General features: G+C 39.0%; 1 protein-coding gene across 2 annotated transcripts in view; it reads left to right on the top strand.

Annotated features, from left to right (window-relative positions):
- Window positions 1-15323, top strand: part of LOC142397967 (C-terminal-binding protein 1) — a 34652-nt gene extending 19329 nt beyond the window's left edge. For both annotated transcript variants that reach the window (XM_075481827.1, XM_075481825.1), the window contains exons 2-11: window positions 4181-4335; window positions 6262-6406; window positions 7500-7603; window positions 8019-8121; window positions 8575-8699; window positions 9433-9522; window positions 9997-10127; window positions 10576-10703; window positions 11021-11135; window positions 12585-15323. In XM_075481827.1, coding sequence (XP_075337942.1) covers window positions 4198-4335; window positions 6262-6406; window positions 7500-7603; window positions 8019-8121; window positions 8575-8699; window positions 9433-9522; window positions 9997-10127; window positions 10576-10703; window positions 11021-11135; window positions 12585-12780 — 1275 coding nt within the window. In that variant the 5' untranslated portion in view covers window positions 4181-4197 and the 3' untranslated portion in view covers window positions 12781-15323. The remainder of the gene's footprint in view (window positions 1-4180; window positions 4336-6261; window positions 6407-7499; window positions 7604-8018; window positions 8122-8574; window positions 8700-9432; window positions 9523-9996; window positions 10128-10575; window positions 10704-11020; window positions 11136-12584) is intronic.
- Window positions 15324-24578: the final 9255 nt, after the last annotated feature.

Raw genomic sequence — 24578 nt, 5'->3', positions numbered from 1 at the left:
TGTCTTTAAAACTGAAGTAAACATCTTAGATGTTTTATCAATGGTTTTAAATCTATTAAAATGTTAGAAAATGATAAAAATGTCTATCACATATTCTTGTCTCACTTTGTCCTGCCAACAATCAAAAAGCCCAAATAATTCATTGAACAATTGAACAAAAAACCATCAAAATCTCATAAGGGGTTTTGGTTCAACCAGAAAAGCACATCATTTACCATTTATCAATGAATCAATCACATATTTATTTCAGATTTCAGATTATTTATGAGCTGCTAAAGGCTCCTGGATTATTTACTTTTAAATGCTTGTAGTTACATGCTTGTTATGCAGAAGGGCCGACAGGTTGGCTGAAAATGTAACTCCATCCTGTCAGAGTTCGTGTGGAGACCCACTGTTACTGTGGTGAAAACCTGAGCCAATGCAGCTGGTTTTCACTTTCCATCACGGCGAGCAGATTTCTCTTTGTCCTGCACATTTAAAGAGCAAAAACATGGCTGATCTTTGTCACTGTCTTTGTTGACACACCGTCTAAAAACAATGTGTCCTTCTTTGGGGACAAAATCCAGATGTTCTCATGAGCTGGTCAATGGCAGCTGGAAATAGGCAAGCTGCAAGGCTCTTCCACTGGCTCTCACGCTACAGTCCCAGCAGTCCCTAGCAGATGCTTTTCCCATTTTTAAAATGTCAGTCAGACTTATTACCATAATTTCTGGTTACAATTTTTTGCTGCTGATGCCATTTTGATGTCTTGGATTTTTCTTAATCAGGCACTTTAAAAACTAAACATGCTCTACTGTTTTGTTGCAGTTGGTTCTTGCTTTTAAAACAAAAAAACCCCTATTAAACCCCAATTCTAATGTTTTTTTGTTAGCAAATCACCACCTCTGTATTGCTGCGTTACCTCCAAATATGTAAAATTAAGAAGAAATCTGATAAACTGTAGTTGTAGAGAAATGCTGGCTGGAAAGCAAGAGTAGAGCTGAAGCTTTGGCTTGTAGAGGCTGTCGAGAGGCCAGTTTGCCCTGTGAAAGCTCCCCACAGTCACCCCAGCCCCGGGCTACAGGGGGTAGAGAACTGGAGTATTAAAAATAACGAGAGAGGGAGAAAAGAGATTAAGGAGACAGAAAAGGGTTTAGGAATTGGGAGGATTGAGTGAAAAATCTGGGCAATTATTTAATATAAAGAAGAACTTAATGAGTGTTTAATGTGATGAGAAAGCAGGCAAATAAATTTAATGAGAGAGACCAAGACCTAATGGGCATTTGAGTTTGTTCAGTTTAACAATTCAAAGAGAGAAATGATTAATATCTATAGTGCATTGTGATCATATGTGTGTATGGGTGGGGGGGCAGACAGGAAGGGTTAACAGGACAGTGTTTTATTACGCAGTACGACTCAGCAGATAGTAGTGCTGGTCCTCCCAAGGTCATGCATGGTGCTGGAATGAGAGTTATTTCCTCCCTCAGTCTGACCAAGTGCGAGCAAGAGAAATGTCTGGAATCTGTGTTACTTCCCAAAAACGCCACTTTACTGCACAACCGACTACACCGAGGAGATTTAATGACTTTATGAGGTGAAAATCATGTCTGTTTATTTACACGCAGGGTTTTTGAGTCATACTGCATCCCCAAGTGTTTCCACTCATATCAAATCTCGTCAAAGATTTGTGGTCCGTTGGACAAAAATAACTGAGCAGTGCAGCACCCACTGAACAGGCAAGCATGAGCTGGTGAAGTATTACTATCAGATATGCACCATAGACTTTATATTGATGCAACTGCCTCCAGGCAAATCCTGTTAGGTAAAGCTAATGTTTTACCAGTCCACATTAGGCAACTGTGAGTAGGATTTAAGCTTCACCGTATTGGTGCTGGGCTGTTTCATCAGATCAAGTTTCATGCTGTAATCTGACAACACAGACAAGAAGACAATATAGAAAACTGACCGCCTGACCATACTAAGTTGTGATCTGCATTTTTTTTTAGCAACAATCCAATCTTTTACGCTTCATTCCATTTATAAGTGAATCATTCAGGAAGTTTAATTATCCTGAAAAAGGTGAGTTATCAAACTGTCAGTAATAAAACATGCTGGAAGCAAAACTATGGTAGAAGACTTAGTTTTTAAGTTGCTGAAGGGAGTTGTTTTCTGCCCTTGAGAATCTGACGCAGTCTTAAGCCACTTATGAACAAAACCAAAACAAGACGTGGCCGGACACAAACATTGCTTTTTGTGTTAAATTCTTGAGCCCAAATGTAAGCACAGCTCTGTGTACTATCTGTCCTGGGAAGTTCACTGGAACTTTTGAATGTTTTTGGGTCCTTGCCTTTTAATCATATATTCACTGTTAGACTTGGTCATACCAAAATGTCAGTGCTAAATGTCCGGTGTTAGATCCAAATATTTATCCAACCACAAAACAAATTGCTTAAGCAAATATTTTCTTAAAATGTCTTTTTTTCTAAATATATGTCAAACTTTATTCCTAACCAATTTCTGTGATTTGACAAACTTCTGCCCAATAACATAGTTTTCAGGGATGCTTAACATTTAGAATATTGTATAGGCAGTTAGGCACTATATGTTTTTTTTTCTTTTGATGATCACTTTCATGATTTGGCTTCTTTCTCACAAACTTGGCCTTCACAAATGGAAAAGGAGGTTCAAACTGGGATAATATGCGTCCATCTGGAGTCGCAAAAGTTTTAAGAGGAAAGATTTGATTGAAGTGACAGAGAAGTTTGTTTTTTGAGATGTCAGCCTGCACTTCCCAGATGGGAATAAGTAAGGAATGAGTGATAGGTAGAGCAAGCAGAATCAGCAGAAACAGACATAACTCTGCACTTATTTCAGAGTCCATCCTTACGATGTCTTGGATCTTAGTCACTGCGGCTGCCAGTGATCTGAAATGATTAATCTGTCAGTTATGTAGAGAAAAAAAAAATAAGATAACAATGGAAATTGCAGTGGGAGTGACTATTTAAGCTAATCTAATAAATGTAACATAAGCCACTGTTCTTTTATAGCTGAACAAAGAGAGGAGTCGTCTGGCACATCTGCCTCGATAAATGCCACTTACCCTCCTGTAGGGCCGAGCAGCACTCTCGGGTAACGGTTTAATCTGAAGTGATGATTAAATAAAAACACCCCGTGGACAGGTTTCAGGAGGGGCTTACTCCCACAAAGTTATTGACAGATTTCAGTCACTGACTGTTTTTCATCACACATGTCTCTGTCGCTCGTACTGACATCTTATTTCCGGCGATGTTTCCATGCACCTTTCCTGCCTATTTATAAAAATATGCTCTGGGGTGGTCAGTGACGCAGTGGGTTAAGCAGGTGTCCCATGTACAGAGGTTACAGTCCTCACTGCAGCTGGCCCCGGTTCAAGTCCCGCATCAGACGACCCTTTACTGCATGTCATTCCCCCTCTCTCTGCTTCCTGTTGCTCTCCAACTGTCCTATCCATTAAAGGCATAAAAAGACCCCAGAAAAAAAATAAAAAATAAAATAAAATATGCTCAATACAACTCAGACATGTGACATGTTAGATGACTGAAATATAATACAGAGCTTCAGACTGAATGCTCAGTTGTTTCCTAAAGACTGCACCATTATTTCACTCTCAGCTGCCAGTGGACACCAGGATTAGCATTCACCATTAATATATAAGAGACTAAAATAGGTTTTTGTGAGCATGATAAAAATAAAAAAAAAAACAATGGGGTATTTCAAATTATCATAGAGGTGTTCTGTCTCGCTTTTCTAGACCAACTCTCTCTTTTTAATTATTTCCTGCCACCCTACCTCCTATATTATCCTCATCCATCTACTTAATTACAGTCTGTTTCAGAGTGTTGGCAAATTGCATAAAAAACTTTGTAATGAATAAACCTGCTGTTGGCAGAAACACCATTGGGATGAAGCAGATTCTAGTGTTTGTGGAAGGAACCATACATTTCTTAAATTACAAAATAAAGTGACACATTTAATGCACACCTACAAGGAAGATACTTTTCAGCAGTTGATAAAAAAAAAACTCTTCTTTACCAAGAATCCTTATATCTCTGGAGAAACTTCCCTCTGGTATTTCATCACGAGTTACAACGGTGCTGATTCTACACAGTTAATATTTTGTTATCACCCATGTCACGTTTTCTTTCTCTTCTTTTACGGTTAGGCATCAGGCCACCGATCATGAATGGGCCCATGCACCCGCGCCCCCTGGTGGCGCTCCTGGACGGGCGCGACTGCACGGTGGAGATGCCCATCCTGAAAGACGTAGCGACTGTGGCCTTCTGTGATGCTCAGTCCACGCAGGAGATCCACGAGAAGGTAATCCACTTCATATAATGAGCTCACGTAAATTGGAATTGTACGTGTTTTTTTTTTACATATAGAAATATGTAGTTTTAACTGAGAGCTAAACCAGGAAAATCAGCAGAGCTTCAGAGCATTTGTTTTGGATAAACTGTCTTGTATTTTTGAGTATAAAACAAGTTCAATTTGAGCCTTTGCTGTTTCTGAAACAGAAAATGAATTGGGTAGTTGACATCTGCCCCTGTAGTTTCCATAGCTGAACAAATAGAGACAGTTGTCTCAATCTTTATCTCTGAACAAGTATGCCGACATTAAAAAGGTCGAATCATTTTTTTTTTTGTGTTTGCCATGTGCTCAACCAACCTAAACTCCTAAGTCTGGCCCGCAGCAAAGTAAAGGTTTCATGATCAATTTTCTGTTTATAAATAAAATCTCTGCTTTTCTCTGCATTTTTGATGGTTTAATAACATTAAACCATAAAAAAATATGTGAAAAAGTAGACTGAAAGTGATTCTATAAAACTGGATGTTTTGTCAATCCGACAAAACCCAAATACATTTATCTTCTTGAATGGCACAGACAAGCATCCAATCTTTACATTTGAAACAATTTTCATTAAATTAATCTATTATTTAAGCATTTTTATCATTTTTATCTACAAATGGGGTGATCACAGCTGTCCCTTTTAAATTAGCACACAGCATAAGACTGCCTTCCATTAATGAAGGAGAGAGTAGCCCAACAGATAATGCCATGTAAGACTCTTCATTTACATTCAAATTAAAAGTGAAAAGAAGGAAGAAAAAAGGGCACCAGCATTCATTTGGATATTTGAATATATTCTATGCTTCTGATATATTGAAGTATTTAAAGAAACAACAAGGGGCATTTTGCAATTAGGAAATAAGTGTATTTCCTGTTTTTTGTCAGTATAAGGACATTGTTCAAATGAAACATTAGCAGCTTAGACACCCACAAAAAAGAGAACCCCAGTTAAATAAAACTGAAAACACTGGTTGTCATTAAGGAAGTGAAAGACTATAATAAGTCAATTGTAAAAATGCAAAAAAAGGACACAAAAACAGAGATCAAGTTAAAAAAAAAAGAGACAGAAAAGTAGTTGAGGAAGAATAAAGAACAGAAAGAGGACAACTTGAAATGTGGGTCATGTTCGGATCTTGCCCCAGCCAATATGGACTGTAAATGGGTTTGTAAGTTTGGCAGGAATTCGTCCTGTTCTGGGTCTCGGCCAGGCACACTCGCTCTGTGAGCGCGCTCAGTAGGCCACAGTGTGGGAGAAACAGATGGCTCTTACTCCATCTCATGCCCTCTCTCTCTGGCTCTCCACTAAGCAGCCACCTCACTGTGTAATTTAAAGGATATTCTTTACTGTAATTGAACCGCATGTCATTTTCACCCTCTCGCACAAACAGGGGCTGGCAGCATTAGAAAAGGATCATACAATTAAAAGGGAACCGATTAAAAGGAGATGGCTGAACTGCTTTAAGGCGCAACATTTAATACTATTCTGTATGAAAATCGAATTATTTGCCTCTGAGTAATTATACTTCAGTGTCAACTAAGACAATAAAACGTGAGCATTGGTAGAAATCTCTGAGAATACCATGTGAATGAGATTTATGCTGATATCAGACAGTGTTGCAAGATCCCGAGACGGTATGTCTATGGTTAGACAATACTCCTAACTTTAGAGTTATTTCATTTTCTGAAAAAATTTCTTACTGAGCTTATACACCCAATAAACATTTTTTTTAAATATTCATTCTTAGTCCAATCAGGTTTGGAGCAGGCACAACGCTTTCTTTTCGAACACTTAAACACGTCTTCTATAGCCTTTCATGTACATACTGTACACTCACAAAAGAAAACAGAAATGCCCTTCATCGGTGAACTTATTCTGTGCATGTGTTTTGTGCCCAGGTCCTGAATGAAGCTGTGGGAGCTCTGATGTACCACACCATCACTCTGATGAGAGAAGACCTGGAGAAGTTTAAAGCTCTGCGCATTATCGTCCGCATCGGTAGCGGTTATGACAACATAGACATTAAATCTGCTGGAGAACTCGGTATGAACGAGTGCACACTCAAACATACAAATTAGTATAGATAGACAAGTAACATGAAACATGTTTGCATGTTGCCTGCAAAGTGGTTTGTTTGGCACACAGACTTGGGATACAACTTTTTTTCTTTTTAAGTGGGCTTGTGTGAAGTATGAATGGTCAGCTCAAAAAATTCCTGCAACAGTAAACAACATGACAACAAATTGGTTGTTTGAATATTTGCGCATGTAAACCAGTACTAGGAGAATTGTGAACTTGTAAACCAGCATACCACAGGCTCTTTAACACATTAATCTTTGGTAGGTTTTTCTTTTGTTCTGGCAAAGCCAAGGTGGAGGTACTGTATGATGTAGTTGATATTTGTGTGTTTGTTAACAAGATTACGCAAAAACTATCAAGCCATGGCTCTTCATGTGTCATAGTGAAACTATTTCTGGGCGAGTATGAATACACTGACTATGCAGTGAAACTTTACTCTGCTACAGTCTTTGTAATGTCCGGCATTCTTGTAGAAACAAGAAAAAGAGTTCAAGAGGTCCAAACAGAGGAAGGCCTTTAATTATTGCTCATGTGGGTTTTCATAACATATAACTTTCAGTTACTTAAATACTGATTTAGCTTATATTGCAGATTAAATTATAACAATATAATAATAATAATAATAATAATAATAATAATAATAATAATAATAAAGGATTTCATGGTAATATAATGTTTAAGTGTAACAGAGGCACATTTTCAGAGGCAAAGTTTTCAATCCATGCTCTTCTCTTAAAACATCACCAACCAACTAGTGAAATGTCAATTTTCTTAGCTACAATGGGTCCTTTACAAGTCAATAATATTTGTCGTAAAAAAAGCTAAAATATCTGTCTTCACTTTGGTGCAGCAGTCTGAGCTTTACAATCTTTCCCTATCTTCTTCTCCCAAGAGGCTCTGATGTTTGAAAGTGTAATTTTATCTTCTGTGTTGAAAAATGCTGACACCGCACCTTCAGCTTGCGCTTCTCTCCACTAAAATCGCTCTCACCAAAGTTCTTCTCCTAAAATGGCCCAAAAAGCTACCACTAATCCTAATCTGCTGTCTGGTCCAACAGGCATAGCTGTTTGTAATATGCCAGCTGCCTCAGTGGAGGAGACGGCGGACTCCACGCTCTGTCACATCCTCACCTTGTACCGACGCACCACCTGGCTACACCAGGTTTGTAGCCTTGAGTGGCTGATAGAAGAAGACACTCATACGAACTGGATTTAAATGAATTCATTCTAAATGTGCTGGTTATAGCCGGGCATTCGGTTATGACGATTTCAGTTTGGACGATAAATAATCCTTGTCTAGTGACATATCAGCAAAATTGAAACATTTCATTTTCTTTAGAATGTGGCTGTATTTGAAAGACGTTGATGTAAAGTGTAGAAGGTACAGTAAAATGATTTGTTCCTCAAATCATTATTTAGACTTTATTACAACCATGATCACAGTATCTCAAATGATTCAGCTTCTGGTCATTAAGTGCACAGTCCTGACATCAATTATAGCTCGATCATGTTAAGCTGTTATGTTTTTGTTGTCCGTTTCATATTTGGAAGTGATCATTAAATGCTATTCGTGTCAGGCTCTGCGAGAAGGCACACGAGTTCAGAGCGTGGAGCAGATCCGAGAGGTGGCGTCGGGCGCGGCAAGGATCAGAGGAGAGACCCTGGGACTTATAGGGCTCGGTGGGTAACAACACTAATATGACTTCATTGCTCGCCAGTGAGGCAACACAGGCAGCATGTGTGCAGTGGTGTTCGGTGAGAATGTTACGCTGCCGACAGAGTTTCTGCTGAGGAAAACGTGTCACATTTTCCACTTTTTATTTTGGGAAGTTTGGCTCTCAGCTAAGCTAAATTGGTTTCTTAACAAGTTACTGCCAAGAAATTATAAGCCGATTAAACACAAGAAAAATGCAAATCTTTTCTCTGTACAGCTGTAGAGGCTTTTTAAAAAATGACGAGCAAATTTTGACCAGAGAATTATGAGATTCGGGAAAAAATGGGAACATTTTTATGTAATACATAGAGGAAACTATCTTTTTTTTCATATTGCTCTGAAATGTATCTTTATTCGAATGACTGATATACATGCAACTGTGTGCGACTCTGTGTATGTGGATATTCGTGCGTTTCTAGGTCGGGTGGGGCAGGCTGTAGCCCTGCGAGCCAAGGCCTTTGGCTTCAATGTGATTTTCTATGACCCTTATTTGGCCGATGGTGTAGAAAGATCCCTGGGACTACAAAGGGTCACCACACTACAGGTAAACACACAGATGCAGAAGTAGGAATATCAGCACGTTCAACAGACATTGGCTTCACAACCGTTTCATATACAAAACAGTTTTTCAACACCTGACACTAAACGGTCCAGCAAAGCTAAGAATTGAAAGCTAGTCACTTTCCAAAGCAATCTTTTAAATAAATGACTGTAACATTTGACTCCAGCCAGACAGGCATTAACCACAACATGCAATTAGGTTTAATCATGGAATTGTGAGTTTGTTTTCTAAGGTGATCAGAATGAAACAAAAATATAATCCAAGTATTGGTCACATGGCTGTGGGATTTCAATAATCCATTAAAACCACAAGCATTCAACTCATACTTAAAGAGTATGCTCAAATTACTGTGTTAGTCCGACTAAAACCAACTACAACTAAAAAACACAAGTACACGTGAATTTTGAAAAGTCATGCAAATAATTCTGTTGGGTGTCAAATTACTCCTTCACGTATACGTTCAATGGGACTAAGAAGAAGAAGAAGCAGGTAGCAACAGTGAATAAGCACAAGAGATCATGCTCTCCTCATCTGTTAACAGAGAAAAAAAGACGTAACTCCTACACTCTGTATGAAATGACAAGGAATGGATTCAAAACTATGCTAAAAGTAAAACAGATCCTTCAAACACCTCTTCTCTGAGAAATGAGCAGCAGCAACAAGTGTTAAAAGACATCTGTGATTTATGGGCACCTCTGTATCTTTTCCTGCTCAGGATCTGCTCTTCCATTCCGACTGCGTCTCTCTGCACTGCAGCCTCAACGAACACAACCACCACCTGATCAACGACTTCACCATCAAACAGGTGCACGAACACACACGCACGCTTAAACGATTTATCTATCTGCACATCCAATACCACATCCCAGAGCTATAAATATTAAAAAGGCAGATAACAAGGGAAGCCCACCACTGACATAGATTAATGAGGTTCTGGACTTGCATATAATAATATGCAATGAAGGAATATCTGTCGATGTCAGCTCTTCTTTACCCCAAAGCATTTTAGCTCTTAAACTCCTATGACCTTGCTGGGAGAAGGAAATTGAAGCATTAGGTGGTTCAATAAAATATATCAAACAGTTATTCCCATCCTCAGGTTTCCCTTGGAATGTTTGTCCTCGAAACAGAATGTGATCCTCATTAACTTTACTGCATATACAGTTAGATATTTGTAATCACTTTAGCTTTAAATCTCCTTTGACCAAGTTCCATCAATCATAAAATGTGAACAGCTTTAACTGTGTGGTATATCAGGGACTCTTTGTATGTGTTAAAGATGCGTCAGGGGGCGTTCCTGGTGAACACAGCCAGGGGGGGTCTGGTGGATGAGAAGGCCCTGGCCCAGGCCCTGAAGGAGGGGAGGATACGTGGCGCTGCTCTGGACGTCCATGAGACAGAGCCTTTCAGGTAACACATTCACTCTTTTCGACATAGATCGATGCTGGTGAGGGACTGTTGACTATTCTTTCGTCATGAGATCATATTGTATCTATCAGGAAGGACTTTCACCATCACAGAAGCAAATCACAGAGAAAAAATACTTGTTACATGATATAAAGTAAGAATTTAATTCTAGTTTTAGGGGGAAATAAAAGACATTAATCATAATAATGGATCATACTGTAGTTGTAACCACAACCTAATTTTCAAAAAAGCCGGGGCACTGGGCACAATAAATATAAAATCAGATGTTCTGTAAATCATTTCAACCCTCTCTTTAGTTACAAGAAAGTAACGATCATCATACATTTTTCACTGTGAATGCGGCTTCAAAGCTCTAAAAATTTGAATATGTAACTCTGTGACATGAAATCATTCACGTCAGCTCGCACTGACTCTACTGTGTATGTACCAGTTTCAGTCAGGGTCCGCTGAAGGATGCCCCTAATCTGATCTGCACACCACATGCTGCCTGGTACAGTGAGCAGGCATCCCTGGAGATGAGAGAGGAGGCAGCCAGGGAGATCCGAAGGGCTGTGACAGGTTGGTACACACAGCCATGGAAACCCTTGTACTGACTGAAAACTACTGGTAAATGTAAACCCATGCCAAAAAAATGGCATTTTTAGGTGTCCTGCTGCAGTTGAGTATAACTCTGAGTAGAACAACCATCTTCTTTCTTTCCTCCTTTTCTGTTTCTCCTTGGAAGCTCTATCTCTAATGACATTTTTTCATCATGTCCAACTTTTGCATCCTGCTAAAAGTGGGTCAATTTGATAAAGACACCTGCTCTGCCATGTAGCCCTTAAACACCAACTGTTGTCTTGCTTGTTCTTGAGCTACGTCTCTCTGTTGTTTAGGTCGTATCCCAGACAGTCTGAAGAACTGTGTGAATAAAGAGTTCCTCACCCAGAACAACCACTGGACAGGAGTTGACCCCGCTGCAGTCCACCCTGAGCTTAACGGGGCTTACAGGTAACAGGTGACATCCCAATCAGCGACCGGCCGCTTATCAATTTGAAATGAATCCACAAATTCTCACCAGAACTTCACAAGACAGAAGGTGCTTGCGTTTGTTTTTGCAACAAAGTTGTCATGTTGGCATGTCACCGCCCTCTTGTATTTATAGTCTGTTAGTGCTCAGATATGCGATGACAGCACCAACTACACTTAAGAGAGGAAGCATGTCTATAAGTCTATAATTAAACTGATGAGTAGACAGAGGAATTCAACTGGGCAATGACAACAAGTAACATGCCAAACACAACACACTGGCTGCAGAGGAATGCTTTGGGAGTGTTTGCAGAGATTAGAGCAACACAGTTCAGAGGTTCACAACTTCTCCTCCTGCCCAAACAATCATCTCCACACACACTGCAGTGGAAAACACTTTTTGGAGCTTTAATAAATTTGGGTCTCTATCTTAACTTTACACTGCACTCACAAATATGATGCAAATTACGTTTTTTTCCCCCAAACAAATGCATCAAATCAACTCACTGAACATTAAACCTGAACGATGAACAAATAAACTTTTCCGGGGGAAAAAATAGGTGAATACAATGATTTATCAACTCTCCAGCTTGTTTCCTTATTTTTTTTTTGACAAATGTGCCACACATACAAAACCACAACTGAAAAGCATTTTTGGCCTTATTTAAATTAGTCACAGACCAATGTAGCCCATCGTTTTTTTTAAATGACTGCCAAGGAGTCTGTCTCTTCCTGATAGGGTCACAATTAACTTCCACAGAAGTAGCAACCACAGCCTCCTAAATGCTGCTTGAAGAGGTGCACTGTCCTCCTTCACTGTAAAAAAGAGCTCACGAGCTGTCAGTGGGACTTAAGTCAGAAAGGGGGCTGTGTGATTACTCTGATACCTCAAAGGCCTTTGAATCAGATTTATATGACCGAGCATTGTTCAATATCAATATCGTGGCCCTGATGAATAATTCTGCAGAGGTCTTCCAGTTCCACTGCTAGAAGAACGCATCTTGAAGAACAAGTTTAGGAGTTAAATCTCAGGGGATGGTCAGCTGGCAAAGGTTTAATAAACTCCATCTTTAATGACAGCAGCCCTTTCCTCCACCCTACAGGTGTCTGACTTTGAATGGTGCCCCTGTGTGTTAGCGATTGATCCAGAGGCACAAACATCTGCTCCATCAGGAGTCACTCATTTCATCTGTCTGTAAAACACTGTGCTAAGATGTGTCCTTGTCCGGTCTTGACCCTTCAAGTTGTAAATCTCACTCAGTGGAAGTTGTGTTCGGTCCTGTTTTATTTGGCCATGACACCTTGTAGTTCTGGACAATCTGAACCACCTCTGGTTCTGGAATATAGCAGTAGTGAGTGGATGTGAAGCTGCTGCATTTTGGACGGCTCTCTACTGTTGCATCTGGTCTTTAATCCGTCTCTCCTGTTTAGGTATCCTCAAGGAGTGGTGAGCTTGCCAGCCGGTGGCCTCCCTCTGCCAGTTGAGGGCATTGTGCCAAGCGCAGTGCCGATGGCGCACACCCTCCCGCCCGCAGTCGTACACCCACCTCATGCGCCGTCTCCCGGACAAAACACAGTGAAGCCACCAGAGGGGGACAGAGAGCAGCATCCGAACGAACAACTGTAGCCCTCTTGCCAACACAATCACACGCTTGCCCGTGTTATCTGGTGACTGGAGGATGTTGGCACAGCAACGGGTGTCATATTGATAAGTTTCCAAATGAAAAGCTGTTATCAGACAGGTTCCGACTGGATTCTCAACTCTTTGGCGATTGCTTCCCAACAGCCAGGTCACACTCCAAAGAAGAGCAAGAGGAAGATAATGACGAAGAGAAGTGGATAACTGTTATCAAAGAAAAAAAAAAAAAAAAGAGTAGTTCTCTACCCCAACCAGAGGCTGATATGCTGATTACAGGTTGATCTTCACATTATCTACCAGAGATTAAAAAAACAAACAAACAAACAAACAAAAAAAACTATCTGTTGATTTGGGAAGAAAATACTGGATCAAATTCCACTGTCTTAGACTGTAGTGTGTCCAAAGTTAGAGGGGCAGGTTTCATGTTGTTCTTTCTTTTCTGTGTCCCCTTAGTCTGATGTACATGCAAAGTTAGTAGGTTATGCAATGAATGTAACCTGTCTGTGTACAGTTTCTAGACTTGCAAGCAAGAGGATACTGATATTTGTATTCCAGTTTTAAAAATGTGATCCTTCTATGTAGCCAAACTGGTTTGAGAATACAATATCTCTTTTCTTTGTCCATCTCATGTGTCCCCAAGTTATCAAACCCCCCCCCCGGAAAAAAAAGAGGCAGCTTTTTGCACACCATCTCAGGAAATGAACTTTCCGCAGTTGGTTTATTGATTTTTTTTTTTTTACATTTTTGTTTTATAACATTTCTTTTAATGCCACCTAGTGCTTTTGTTTTTCTACCTGCATGCCTTTTTGTGTCCCACTACATTACGAAAACAACTTTAGCAAGAGACAAGGTTGTTCTCATGTTTGCTTTCGTTGGATTTGTTTAAGGGAGCACGTAGCTTTGCTCTCGGGACATCTGTAAATGTTAGACCCAAATTGAGGGGATTGTGGGAAGAAAGGCTCCGGAGGCGTGGTGAAATGGTATGCTTGGCCGGGGCAACCTACCCTCTTGTCGTGACTTTAATTTATGATGTACTGAGAGTTTGTTGCAGCCTTTAGAAAAAGGGATTTTGTCATGTCTTCTTAGTGATGAGCCAATGATTCCCCCCTGTCCACATTAATTGTGCAGATTTTGGAGCATGAACAGTTCAAAGAGTCATCATGCTGCCACATGCTGCTAAGTCAGTATTATTTAAGCTGCCCTTCTAACTAGATATGTCTATTCACCTAACAGATCTACAAAAAAAACTTTCTGTCCAGTCAAAGTTTTTTTTAATTCATTGTACAGATCCAATGAAGAAAAGGTACTGCTCCCTGACAGATGAAAAAAGAATTGGCGTGTCTGAAGTTAGGTCAAACCAATTTATATTTCTGAACTTCTCGCAAAATTAACTGTTTCAGACTTTTTGAAAAGACCACATGGCTTGTAAGCTTGATCATGTTCCTAAAAGAGGAACTATGCTTTGAGAACAACAGCATTATCTTTTCAGAGAATTAACAGGATGTCAGGACATACTGATTCCTCCAGACTAGTATCCCTTTAACATTTCAAGCTGGGTCCTTTCCGAGTATACCATTTGATCACACTTTGTGGCCTGTGTCTATGTGTACATATGGTGTTCTGCCTGCCTGTGTCAATGTGACTTGGTTGTATCTGTGTCTAAAAAAGCAGCACTGGGAGGAGGGGTGGTAGCCAGTACTCTCCACACAGCATTATCACAAAGACTGATACCTAAAATCACAACTTGAACTTGACCTCAAGCTTAAAGTTGTAAACTCAACCAGTATTCTACACTTTAACTGATTACATTTCTTCCAATATAAGGATGCTAATGTTGTCATTCCACAGGTAAGATATCCCAAACTTTAGAACTGATTCCAGTTCCGGTGTTAGCAGGCCAGCTGAGTGACAGTACTTTCTGGATCCCCCTCCTACTAGCAGCTGAGTAGTAAAAACAGTAACTGTTGCCTACCCGGTCTTCTTTCTGGTGAGGTAGAAAGCGTGGCAATCAGGGATGGAAATTTCTCCAGCCATTCACGAGCATTTTACAGCCGAGGCCAGTGTTGGTTTCTCTCTGGCCAGATTCTGAGTGGGGCTCAAAGAACAGAAGGTACTGTCAGGCTGAAGCCCCCCAAAAATTCTGAGATTATTTTCTAAACTTTGACCTTCATCTTTCCTCACCAGATGCCTGTCGTGTAGTGGGGCAGAAAAGTCTCTGCTTGTTCTTCCTGATATAAATTGTAAACATTCCTCCTTCAGAACTGACGGGTGCCACAAGTGAAAATAAAGTTTAGGTGCTCCATGAAATTCCATCCCTGGTAGTAACACACAGTCCACTGTTACCGACCTTGGTCCCCCTTATGGTAAAGTAGTATGCGTAGCAATATACAGTATACATATTCTATATTCTACAGTAAATATTATTTTTGGTGAAATAATGAAAACCTGAAAAAAGATATGTTTGTGACTGTATGCATTTGTATGAATTATTTTAAAAGGAAATAAACTGTGGAAAGGTGAGGTTTGTGCCATCTGCTTCTCAAATGTCTGTTTGGTTTGATAGTTGAACTTAAAGACACAGCCTCGTAAATGTCTCTTTAAAAAAATTAAAAAATAAAAATCACAATCCTGCACAAAAGTTGCAATAAAGTCCTTTCAAATTAGTAAATAAATGTGGGTCTTAGCATATCTCTTACTGATAAATACGTCTCATAGGGACACAAAGTGTATGAACTCTGACACTAACTCTACACTGAATTATGAAGATTACTAAAACTTTTACATACTTGCTTTGGTTTTTCAATGTTTTGCACTCTTACGCTGGTGTCGGTCATACGGCAGCCAGTAACAAAAGAAGGCTAAATTTGGCCTGGTTGTGGTCAACTTCAGGACTGTTGCTGAAAGTTACAGTAGGATGAAGTTCACCGTGTTGCTAAAAAGATGAATTTGGCATGCTTTAAATGTCAGTTAAAGTTACACTACTAAGGTTAACATCACAACTGCTTAGGACTGCAGGTACTCCTTGCTTAAAAAGTGCCTTTCAGACATGTTTTGAAGAGGTTCCTCTCTTATATATAGTAGGTAATAACAATAACAATGCAGTGTTTTTTACAGAGGCTTTATGATAAGTGGAGTGCAGCTTCCCAACCAACTCTAAATAAGTTACTGTCTGATTCCACCAGATGTCACTAGCACAGCTCCAACAGTCTGTAGTGGCCCTACAACCTGCATGCCTTTCAACTCCTTTTATGCAACATATGAAGCGTTTTAGTAAAGTAATACTGTAATAATGTGATACTGTGCATCTGTGTCCTATTAAATCTTTTTGTAGAAGCACGCAGTCTAACAGAAAACTCCCAGTAAACTAAGTTTGGACTTTAGTCATCACATCAAGAATAATATGCATCAACACGGATATATATGAAACTTCTTTAACACTGTGCATGAGTGAGCTTTGTGCAGTAGAGGTCAGCTCGGAATTCATTTCAAACATATAAAGGAGAATCAAAGTAACAGGGGAATTTCATAGTTACTTGAAGCTGGAATGAACAGAAAGGTCTCAAGTTAACTTCTAACGTAAGACATCTTTAGTTATTTGATATTAGCAGTGGTGAAGACACTAGAATGCAATTATTCTAGATCTAAAAAAAAGCTAATTTCTTGCACAAACAGTGGAAGGAAAATGATTTAGTTTCAACACAAAACGTAACCTCTGGTCACGAGACTCAAAAATTCTTATATTGGGAAATATATGTTAGAGTGTTACAAATAACTGTTTGCTCAAGTCACTTAAAATGGATAAAAAATTGGAACAAATGAACTACAGAAACTGTTTAAAGTTCAAAATTCAAGAGAAAGGGGTTAAGTCTGCTATTTCACTGTCTTTCTCCACTGCAGGGATAGATGTTTTTATTTCAATAACCTTCTGGTGAACGGAGATTTGCTGACTGCTCACTTGGGACACGGACAGACTTCTACTACCTCTCTTTGCCTTTGCTTTTCTATACCCTCAAATATCTCCATAATACTCTTATTTTCTCTGTGTGCTCTCCTTCTCTGGTTCATCCATTCAGAGTTACAGCCACTGGCACAGGTTTTCCAGCAGCTGGAAACTCAGGGTGGTTTAATCTAAACCTCAGGAAGCAGGATGGGAACCAGATGCAGTGTAAAAAACAGGCAGAGGGCATGTTTAACTCCGCTAACATGGGGATTTCTAAAGGGCACAAAGGGGAAGAGAAGGTCTCATGAGGCTGCTGAGACCTTTCGCCGGGACATGAGTGGAAGCTTAAACCACAAGACCATCACCAGAAATTAATTCAATGGTTAGACATACCTCACAAAACCATAAGTATGTTCGAAGTCACATCTTCCAATGTGAATACTAACTAAGCTTGTAGATTTAGGAGATGCTGGCTTGTTTGAAGACAAGGAAAATTTGGGGCTTAAAATCCATGAATGACTAACGGTCTCCAGTCCTTCAGGAAATATCATCAAGCTACCCTTGAGCAAGGCATGTTGTAGCATTATCCTACTTTACAGGGTTCAAGGGGGAGAGTGGGATTTCTTCCTTGTTAAATCTTTAGATATTGGACAACACTGTAAGAACTGAAAGGCACAAAACCCTCATTGATTAAATGAAATGACACATAAATGGAAACGGTCCTAATCATAACTAAATTGATCTTTCCCAAGTGCATTAACTGGATAACATCTACAGTACGTCTGTCTTCATCTTGGAAGCGTGGTCCCTCCTGTTGCTCCTCCAGAGATTTCTTCCAATTTTTCCATCAAAGGGTATTCCTTATTTATCTACTTTTATTTTTCATATAAAAATAGTCATCTGATCCTTATCAGGTCTTAAAATGAGGTAAATGCAACCTGACGTATAACACAGAGTGGTTATGACAAAAGTAGTGGATAAAAAGCAAAGACCACCACATGATTTAATACTAAAATCACCTTTAACACCATTAACTTGAAGTAATAGTTTCTGTATGACGTTATCAGTCTTTCACATCATTGTGGAGGAATGTTGGCCCTTTACAAAAACTGCCACAGTTCAAGGCACAACTCTCACCAAAGCATTTCAGTCAGGTGGAGGTCTTCAACTGGACCATTGAAACACCTTGATGCTTTTCTTCTTTGGACATTCTGTTGTAGATTTGCTGCTGTGTTTGGGATCATTGTCCTGTTGGTGACCCAGTTTCAGCCAGGCTTTAGCTGATAGATGGACTAAACATAAATTTACTCTAGATTGCTTTGGTTTATAGACAAGTTCATGGTGGGTTCAATGACTGCAAGGTGCCCAGCTCCAGCAAAGCATTGTCTAAACTTGAATTGAATAACGTTCACTCCTGGGTAGTCCCAGTGTAGAATGATGGACTCCAAATAATTTAGAAATGGCTTTATAACCTTCCTCACATTGATGGAGAGCATCAATTGCTTTTCTAAGGCATTGTGTTAACACACACCTGAATGCTTCAAATCAGAAAACTGCCAAAAACGTTTGCTCGTATAGAGGTGCTCACACTTGATGATGATCAGCTAATCAAGTTAGTTTGATTAACAGCACCTGGCTGATACCTAATCTCTTAATTCTGATGAAAGCAGCAAGGGCCTACCAGGTTTTCACACACTATTCCTTTGTTTTGGAGCAGTGTCTTCAGATTCTTTTGAGAATCTTTTAAGCATCTTTAACCAGCTCAGTCACATTGTGCGATACAATAAAAAAGCAGCTGCGATTGCCACCCTTTACAAAAAGGTCAGTTCCTTGTTGTAACAAATTTGCACACTCTGGAGAAAGTACTGCACGTAACAGAGGTAGAAGTGTGTGTGCCCATGAGACTGTGCAACGCTATTGAAAGATTAGCTGGCGAAGGATGGACATCCACAAAAGGTGGATTTTCACACTTCATCTTTGCATCTCCTCTTTCTCTCTCAGCTCTTCTCACATATCCTCTCACCTTTCTGTGGTTTCCTTCCCTGACATTTTCTTTCAGCTGCTTTTTTATTCTGCTCTCCCCTTGATTGGGCCCAATCCTAACAAAGCCTGGCAGAAAATTATTATTCAACATGGATGTGATGGAATACAGTGGCTGCCTTAACACTGAGAACGTGAAGCATCCAGCTGAGAACCCCACTAAATGCAAGATTTCCATTAGCATTTATTTCAATGTTAGGTTTTAGTCTGCAAAGAGTCCACATGGAGTTTTACGGGCAGTTCGGCCCTGCCAAGAAAAATGTCTGGTGGTTAATAAACACCAGACACGTGGTTGTAAATGCCGGCTGCTACCTGAAAGATGCCAGCTTCATCGGCTGCTTTGGCAGGATACTCTTAGGATACTCTTATTTTGTTGACGGAAAGGAAGAAATTGATGTCTGATATTTTGTCACACTTAAATCCATTTTTACTATGATAACTGGCCTTCATAACAAACACGGAGGAGTTTGCTATTTGCTTCTGAAAGCCTCATTTAATATCTGGGGTTTTTAACAAGGCAGAAGGGCTGGCTCTCATTCCTCAAGTGGGTCTGTTAAAGTAGACTGTATTGTTATCATTGGCCTAATTGGTTTTGTAAGACCCATACAATGTTGGAAGACACTGTGCAGTGGTTTATATGAAAAATAAATAGACTGCTGGATGAAAGTTGCACTGCTGGAGAAACCACAGGAATTAAACGAGAGGGCAAAGATACCTGATACAAGTAAAAAGGCAGTAGAGAAATATAATAAAAAAAAAAAGAGGAAAAATATGCTTTTTAATCTGTATTTCTGCACTTTGAAAAAAAAATTAAGCCTTTTTCCAATCATGCGTTTACAAATTTTTGTAAACGTTTTCACATTTTCTCTTGATGTGTTGTGTCTGTGTTTTCCAAGAAAGCCTATGAAGGTGGTGACCCAGTTTCTACAGCCAAGTCTCTGGGGTTTTCTGTGTTTTCTTCACTGCCCACATGTGTCTGAGGTGGGAGGAGCTGATACATGACAGATGCCATGTGGTTCACATAAACGCACACATGGAAAAAACACACAGGTGGGGCGACATTCACGCACACCTAAGGATGTGTAGGGGCAAGACAAACCACACAAAAAAAAAACTGTGTTAATTACTTTAAGATTCTCTTGGTGCCTCAAAGTCTGTACTGCTTTTGTAAATTCATAAATGGTATATTTTGTTTACTTAAAAAAATACAATTAACTATACAGAAAAAAATTGTAAGCAGAATAAGCTGCTGATTCAGGTACATATCGTGTGTTTTCCTAAAATTTGTGGGCTCATCTAGACACTTTCCCTTATGAGAACATAAATAAGACTACCTGACAGGTTAAAACTGGAGCTGTTGAAATGTCTTCAACCTATCGTGCACTGTGAATTATACTGATTCATAGCATTCAACAACAATAAAACTCCAAGGAAGACATTTTCATTCTGTTCTCTATAAATAATATCTAATGCAACAATGCCATGCCAACATTACTGAAATATGTTGGCCAATGAACAAGTTGAAATCAGTACCTAAGACAGTATGTTTCAAACAAAATAGTTTTTTTGTTTTCAAACACTTCTAGAACAATCTCAGAAGACAGAGAGCACCCACCTCCACCTTTCACAAAAAAATTGTTGCAACATGCAAATTAAGCTACATCTAATAGCAGCCATCTTGCCTCAAATCTTGAGGTTTTTAAGAAATTTTGGATACACTTTTTTCTTATTTGCAACTCAACCCACACCTCAAAAGAGAGTCTGTTTATATTAAATCTTTTGTAGTCTTTCCAAAGTGAAAACCACACCAGCCATGATGTTAATCCCAAACCAGAAAGTTTCCAAGAAACATTTAGGCATCTGCAGAAGTGCCCAGTATTGTGTTTAAACAAATCAGGAGTTCCCTTCAGCTTTACTCCAGGAATAAGTTAGGAATAAATCTCGATCATGTGGCAGTTCTTCACTGCGTCATAGTTCAATAACAACCTTTTTTCCAAATGCTGATCCAGGAAGCCGTTTGTCTCCTTCCCATAGTCTAAAGAGTAAAGGCCGATGCAGATGACTATACATACTGTACATTATTTAACACACTTATATTCAGATCTGACAGAACTATTATCTTAAATAAAGGTAATATTTATTTAAAATTCTCATCCACTCTGAATGGGGTTATGATGTTCGTTGCCAAATTGAACTGTGGCTCTATTATTTAGCTTTGGAAGCATTGCTGTTTGAAAGCCTTTGGTTTACAGTAAGTAGTAGGTTATTCAGAAATCTGGGCTCTGCCTGCAAACATTCTCAGTTGAACTGCTGTTTAGTCTCACTTCCCAAACAAACAACCACCTCATGACCAGGTTACCCAAAATGCAACCATTTAAAGGGGTGAGACTAACAGGGCATTTGTAATAAGAGGACTGTATTGCATTAAAAATTATTTTATTTGGGTAATAGTTTTAGCAGATGTAGCACTAGGGCAGTTTGTATGTTCTCCCTGTGCATACTTGGGTTCTCTCTGGGTACTTTGGCAAAATAAAATTAATTAGTAATGAACTGCAGTTAACAACAGAAAATCATGTGATTTATAAAAAAAAAAATCAAAATCCTTAACAGCACTAATCTTAAGGTTAGTGTCACAGATGATAACTCAATGACAGTTTCAATTGGAAGGAAAAGTAAGTTCTTAGGAAGTGAAGCTTAAAAAGTTGGGTTAGACCATATGGGTAAGACCTCTTGCTGGTTGTTACATCCCAATATTAATACAATCAATCCAAGGAAAGAGATGCAATTTGAAAAACCAAAGTAGGGACATATATTTAAACACCCTCTGGATTTGGTCAGAGTTATTCAAAGTTAGAAGTCATGGTCTCAGTATAGACTTACAGACTAATGTAGTGATGCTGGAAAAGATACAGTTCATAAAATGAGAAGGCAAGTACCCCACTGAAATGTAATGATATACACAGTGTTTCCATGTGTGTGTAAGAATAACAAAAACATATCAAGTTGATTTAAACAGACTATGAATATATGTTGTCATTACACATCAAGATTCTTTGAAAGAGATCTACATTAGTCTTTGTATTTGCTGTTTCACAAACAGATGACGTCTAATGTAGAAGAAGTCTATACAAAATCGACAGTTAGATATCTCGGATCCAGATACAAACCAAAACTAAACATATTTTAGCCATTAGCTGAGGATTAGAGATCGTGGTGGTGTAAAATGTCTTGGTCCCCATTATCTTTCCAGCATAGCTAACACAATTAAAGAAAAAAGAGACTGCTGGGTAAGGATACCCCCCCTCACTTAAATTTCCCATACATCATCATTATTAAATTAAAACAGAAATCTGAGAAACACTGGCTGGCAAAGCCATTAAAACATAATATAGTGCCGTAACTACTCACACCTATGAAAACAAAGTGCAGACGTTGTTACACTTTCAAGACGTCATAGGAAGCAAATGGTAGGAAGAAAGAGATTATAGTGTGACAGCAATGTCCTAAAAAATAACAATACAGTTTTATCTTTATAAGTCATTCCTGACACATACTGAAAACAATTCTTACAATAATTTGCCAATTCAAATTCTTGTCTGCGGTATTTGTAGAGGACATTACATATAATATTGTTCTTAATATCTGAATGAATCATTACTGTAATCATATATGGAATAATAGTATGACTATTGTGGACTAACCATTAACATGAAGAACACAGGGAGACACAGAGAGTAGTAAGAAAGACCACAGCTGTGTCAGTTAATCAGTGTAAAATATAACAAAATGATGATTTAGTCCTATAAACATATTGCAGCTTGCAAATGCTGAGAGGAAAAAAGGCACCGTAGACTATATCTGAGCTAGGGAGTATATTTTAACTTACAAAAGGGTAAGAATGAGTATGAAGAGTTTTCTTGAAGATACAGATGTCTTCCTTCTACAGAATGGAACTTTACAAACTGGCTCCGCTCCATTGAGCTTTTCTTCAGTTCTAGCCTCTTTACAAACACTTCACTACAATGAATTAGCCGCTGGTTCTACGTAACAAACCATCTGGCATGCCAGCTTAAGTTTCGGTGACTGGGATATTGCATTGCACATGCTTTGTAGAATTTCATATATGATGTGTTTCAAGGCTCAGAGATCCTCCAACTTTTTAAATCCATCATGGCATGTGGCTTTTTATTGGGTAACTTAAGTGAAGGACCGGAGGTTTCACCTGGGTGCATCGGGTAAACTAAACCTGATAGTTTTAGCATTTCAGCATTTCAGCATTCACCCTACCCGTGTTCTTAGAAAACCCAGGATGTCTGGGTAGTGAAGCAGCTGTTATTCTCTGAACACAGAGGACACTTGACGTTCTGAAAACTGAGAAGGTGAATGAGTTTGGGTAAAGGTAAAAATGATCTCGCAATCATTTCGGAGTGTGCGCGTATTTGTTTTGTGTTTTCATGCCTTTTGTGTGTCTTCTTCTGCACAACTTTGTGTGAATATTCCCGTGCTTTCTGCAAAGCACTTTTCCCTTCACAAAATAACAAAAGCAGAAAGTCAATAAATTCCTATTTCTTCAGACATCTGGTCTAATATCAACCTAAATCTTAAATACAGGCTACTGAATGTGCTCTTGCATTTTTATTCATCCTCTTCTATATTCATAAGGCCATTCCTTTCACTGCGTGTGCTTGAAAAGTCAGTGACATCCATTGTTCTGCAGACCTAGCACTTTGCACAATATCATTACAGCATGTCGATGTGGGTTTGATTTACAGAATTAAATACCCAAGTTTCATAAGGCACCAGGGGATTTAGGACATCACTGTCCAAGTGCTGTTATGCAACTCATCGGTTGTGTGGAAAAACTGCGATATTCACTTCTATTTTTTGCTTCATTTTCACTTTTGCACCATATTATAAAGCTGACATCATCCCCCAACAAGCTGAGGGAGTGATGTGACCTTTATGCCTGCAGAAATAATTTAAAACCTCCCGTTGAATAAAAAAAAAAAAACGGTTGTCGTCACTTGGAAATCAGCATTGGTTTTCTCTTTCTCCTGCACTGCAAAAGCGATCTGTCTTGACAAGTCATTTTGGGTAGTGTTGAGTCTTAAAATCTTATTTTGCTAAAAAAGCACAATCTGCCAGGGGGTGAGGTAAGTTTGCAAAAGCAAAAGGGTGTGTTAAAACAATTTTCAATCACTGTGTGTGACAACCCTGTTTCCAAAAGAACTCAGGACACTTGTAAAAATGTAAATTAAAATAGTTTAATGCCTGTTTCGAGTTATCCTGAGAAATCGTACCATCTTTTGACCACTTAAGTTCTGTCTCAACTTTTCACCCTTTTGAAAAGACAAACAACATTTTAAGAGGCATGTTATTCTTCCATGGTGAGATGTATACCTTTTCAAAGATTTAAGGTTTTCTTTTGACCTGAATGATAATTCAACATCCTCTGCTGTCTCTTTCATTTCCAAACTATAAGTAACTCACGTGTGTCAAACCCTGACAGCTGGACAGAGTTCTGTCAAACTGATTTCTCCTCCACTGTCATCATAATGTTCCTACATGTGGACCTCCCTTTAGCTTGTTTTTTCACTCTGGTCATCCTCTGTATCTTTTTTTGAGCTGAAAGTGCAAATGACCAATGATCACATGGAGTTGTCTATCTGTTTACCTTCTAATTTCTTCAAAAATACACATTCTTTTCATTTGCATCTTCATTTAAGAATCACCTAAGCTGTAAATTGTTCCAACTCTATCACAAACTCCATTCATTAGTAGGTATTACTAATAAAATACTGTTGTA

Source organism: Odontesthes bonariensis, chromosome 13 (genome assembly GCF_027942865.1).
Source record: "Odontesthes bonariensis isolate fOdoBon6 chromosome 13, fOdoBon6.hap1, whole genome shotgun sequence".
NCBI lineage: Eukaryota > Metazoa > Chordata > Actinopteri > Atheriniformes > Atherinopsidae > Odontesthes > Odontesthes bonariensis.
This window is presented reverse-complemented; position numbering and strand designations above follow the sequence as displayed.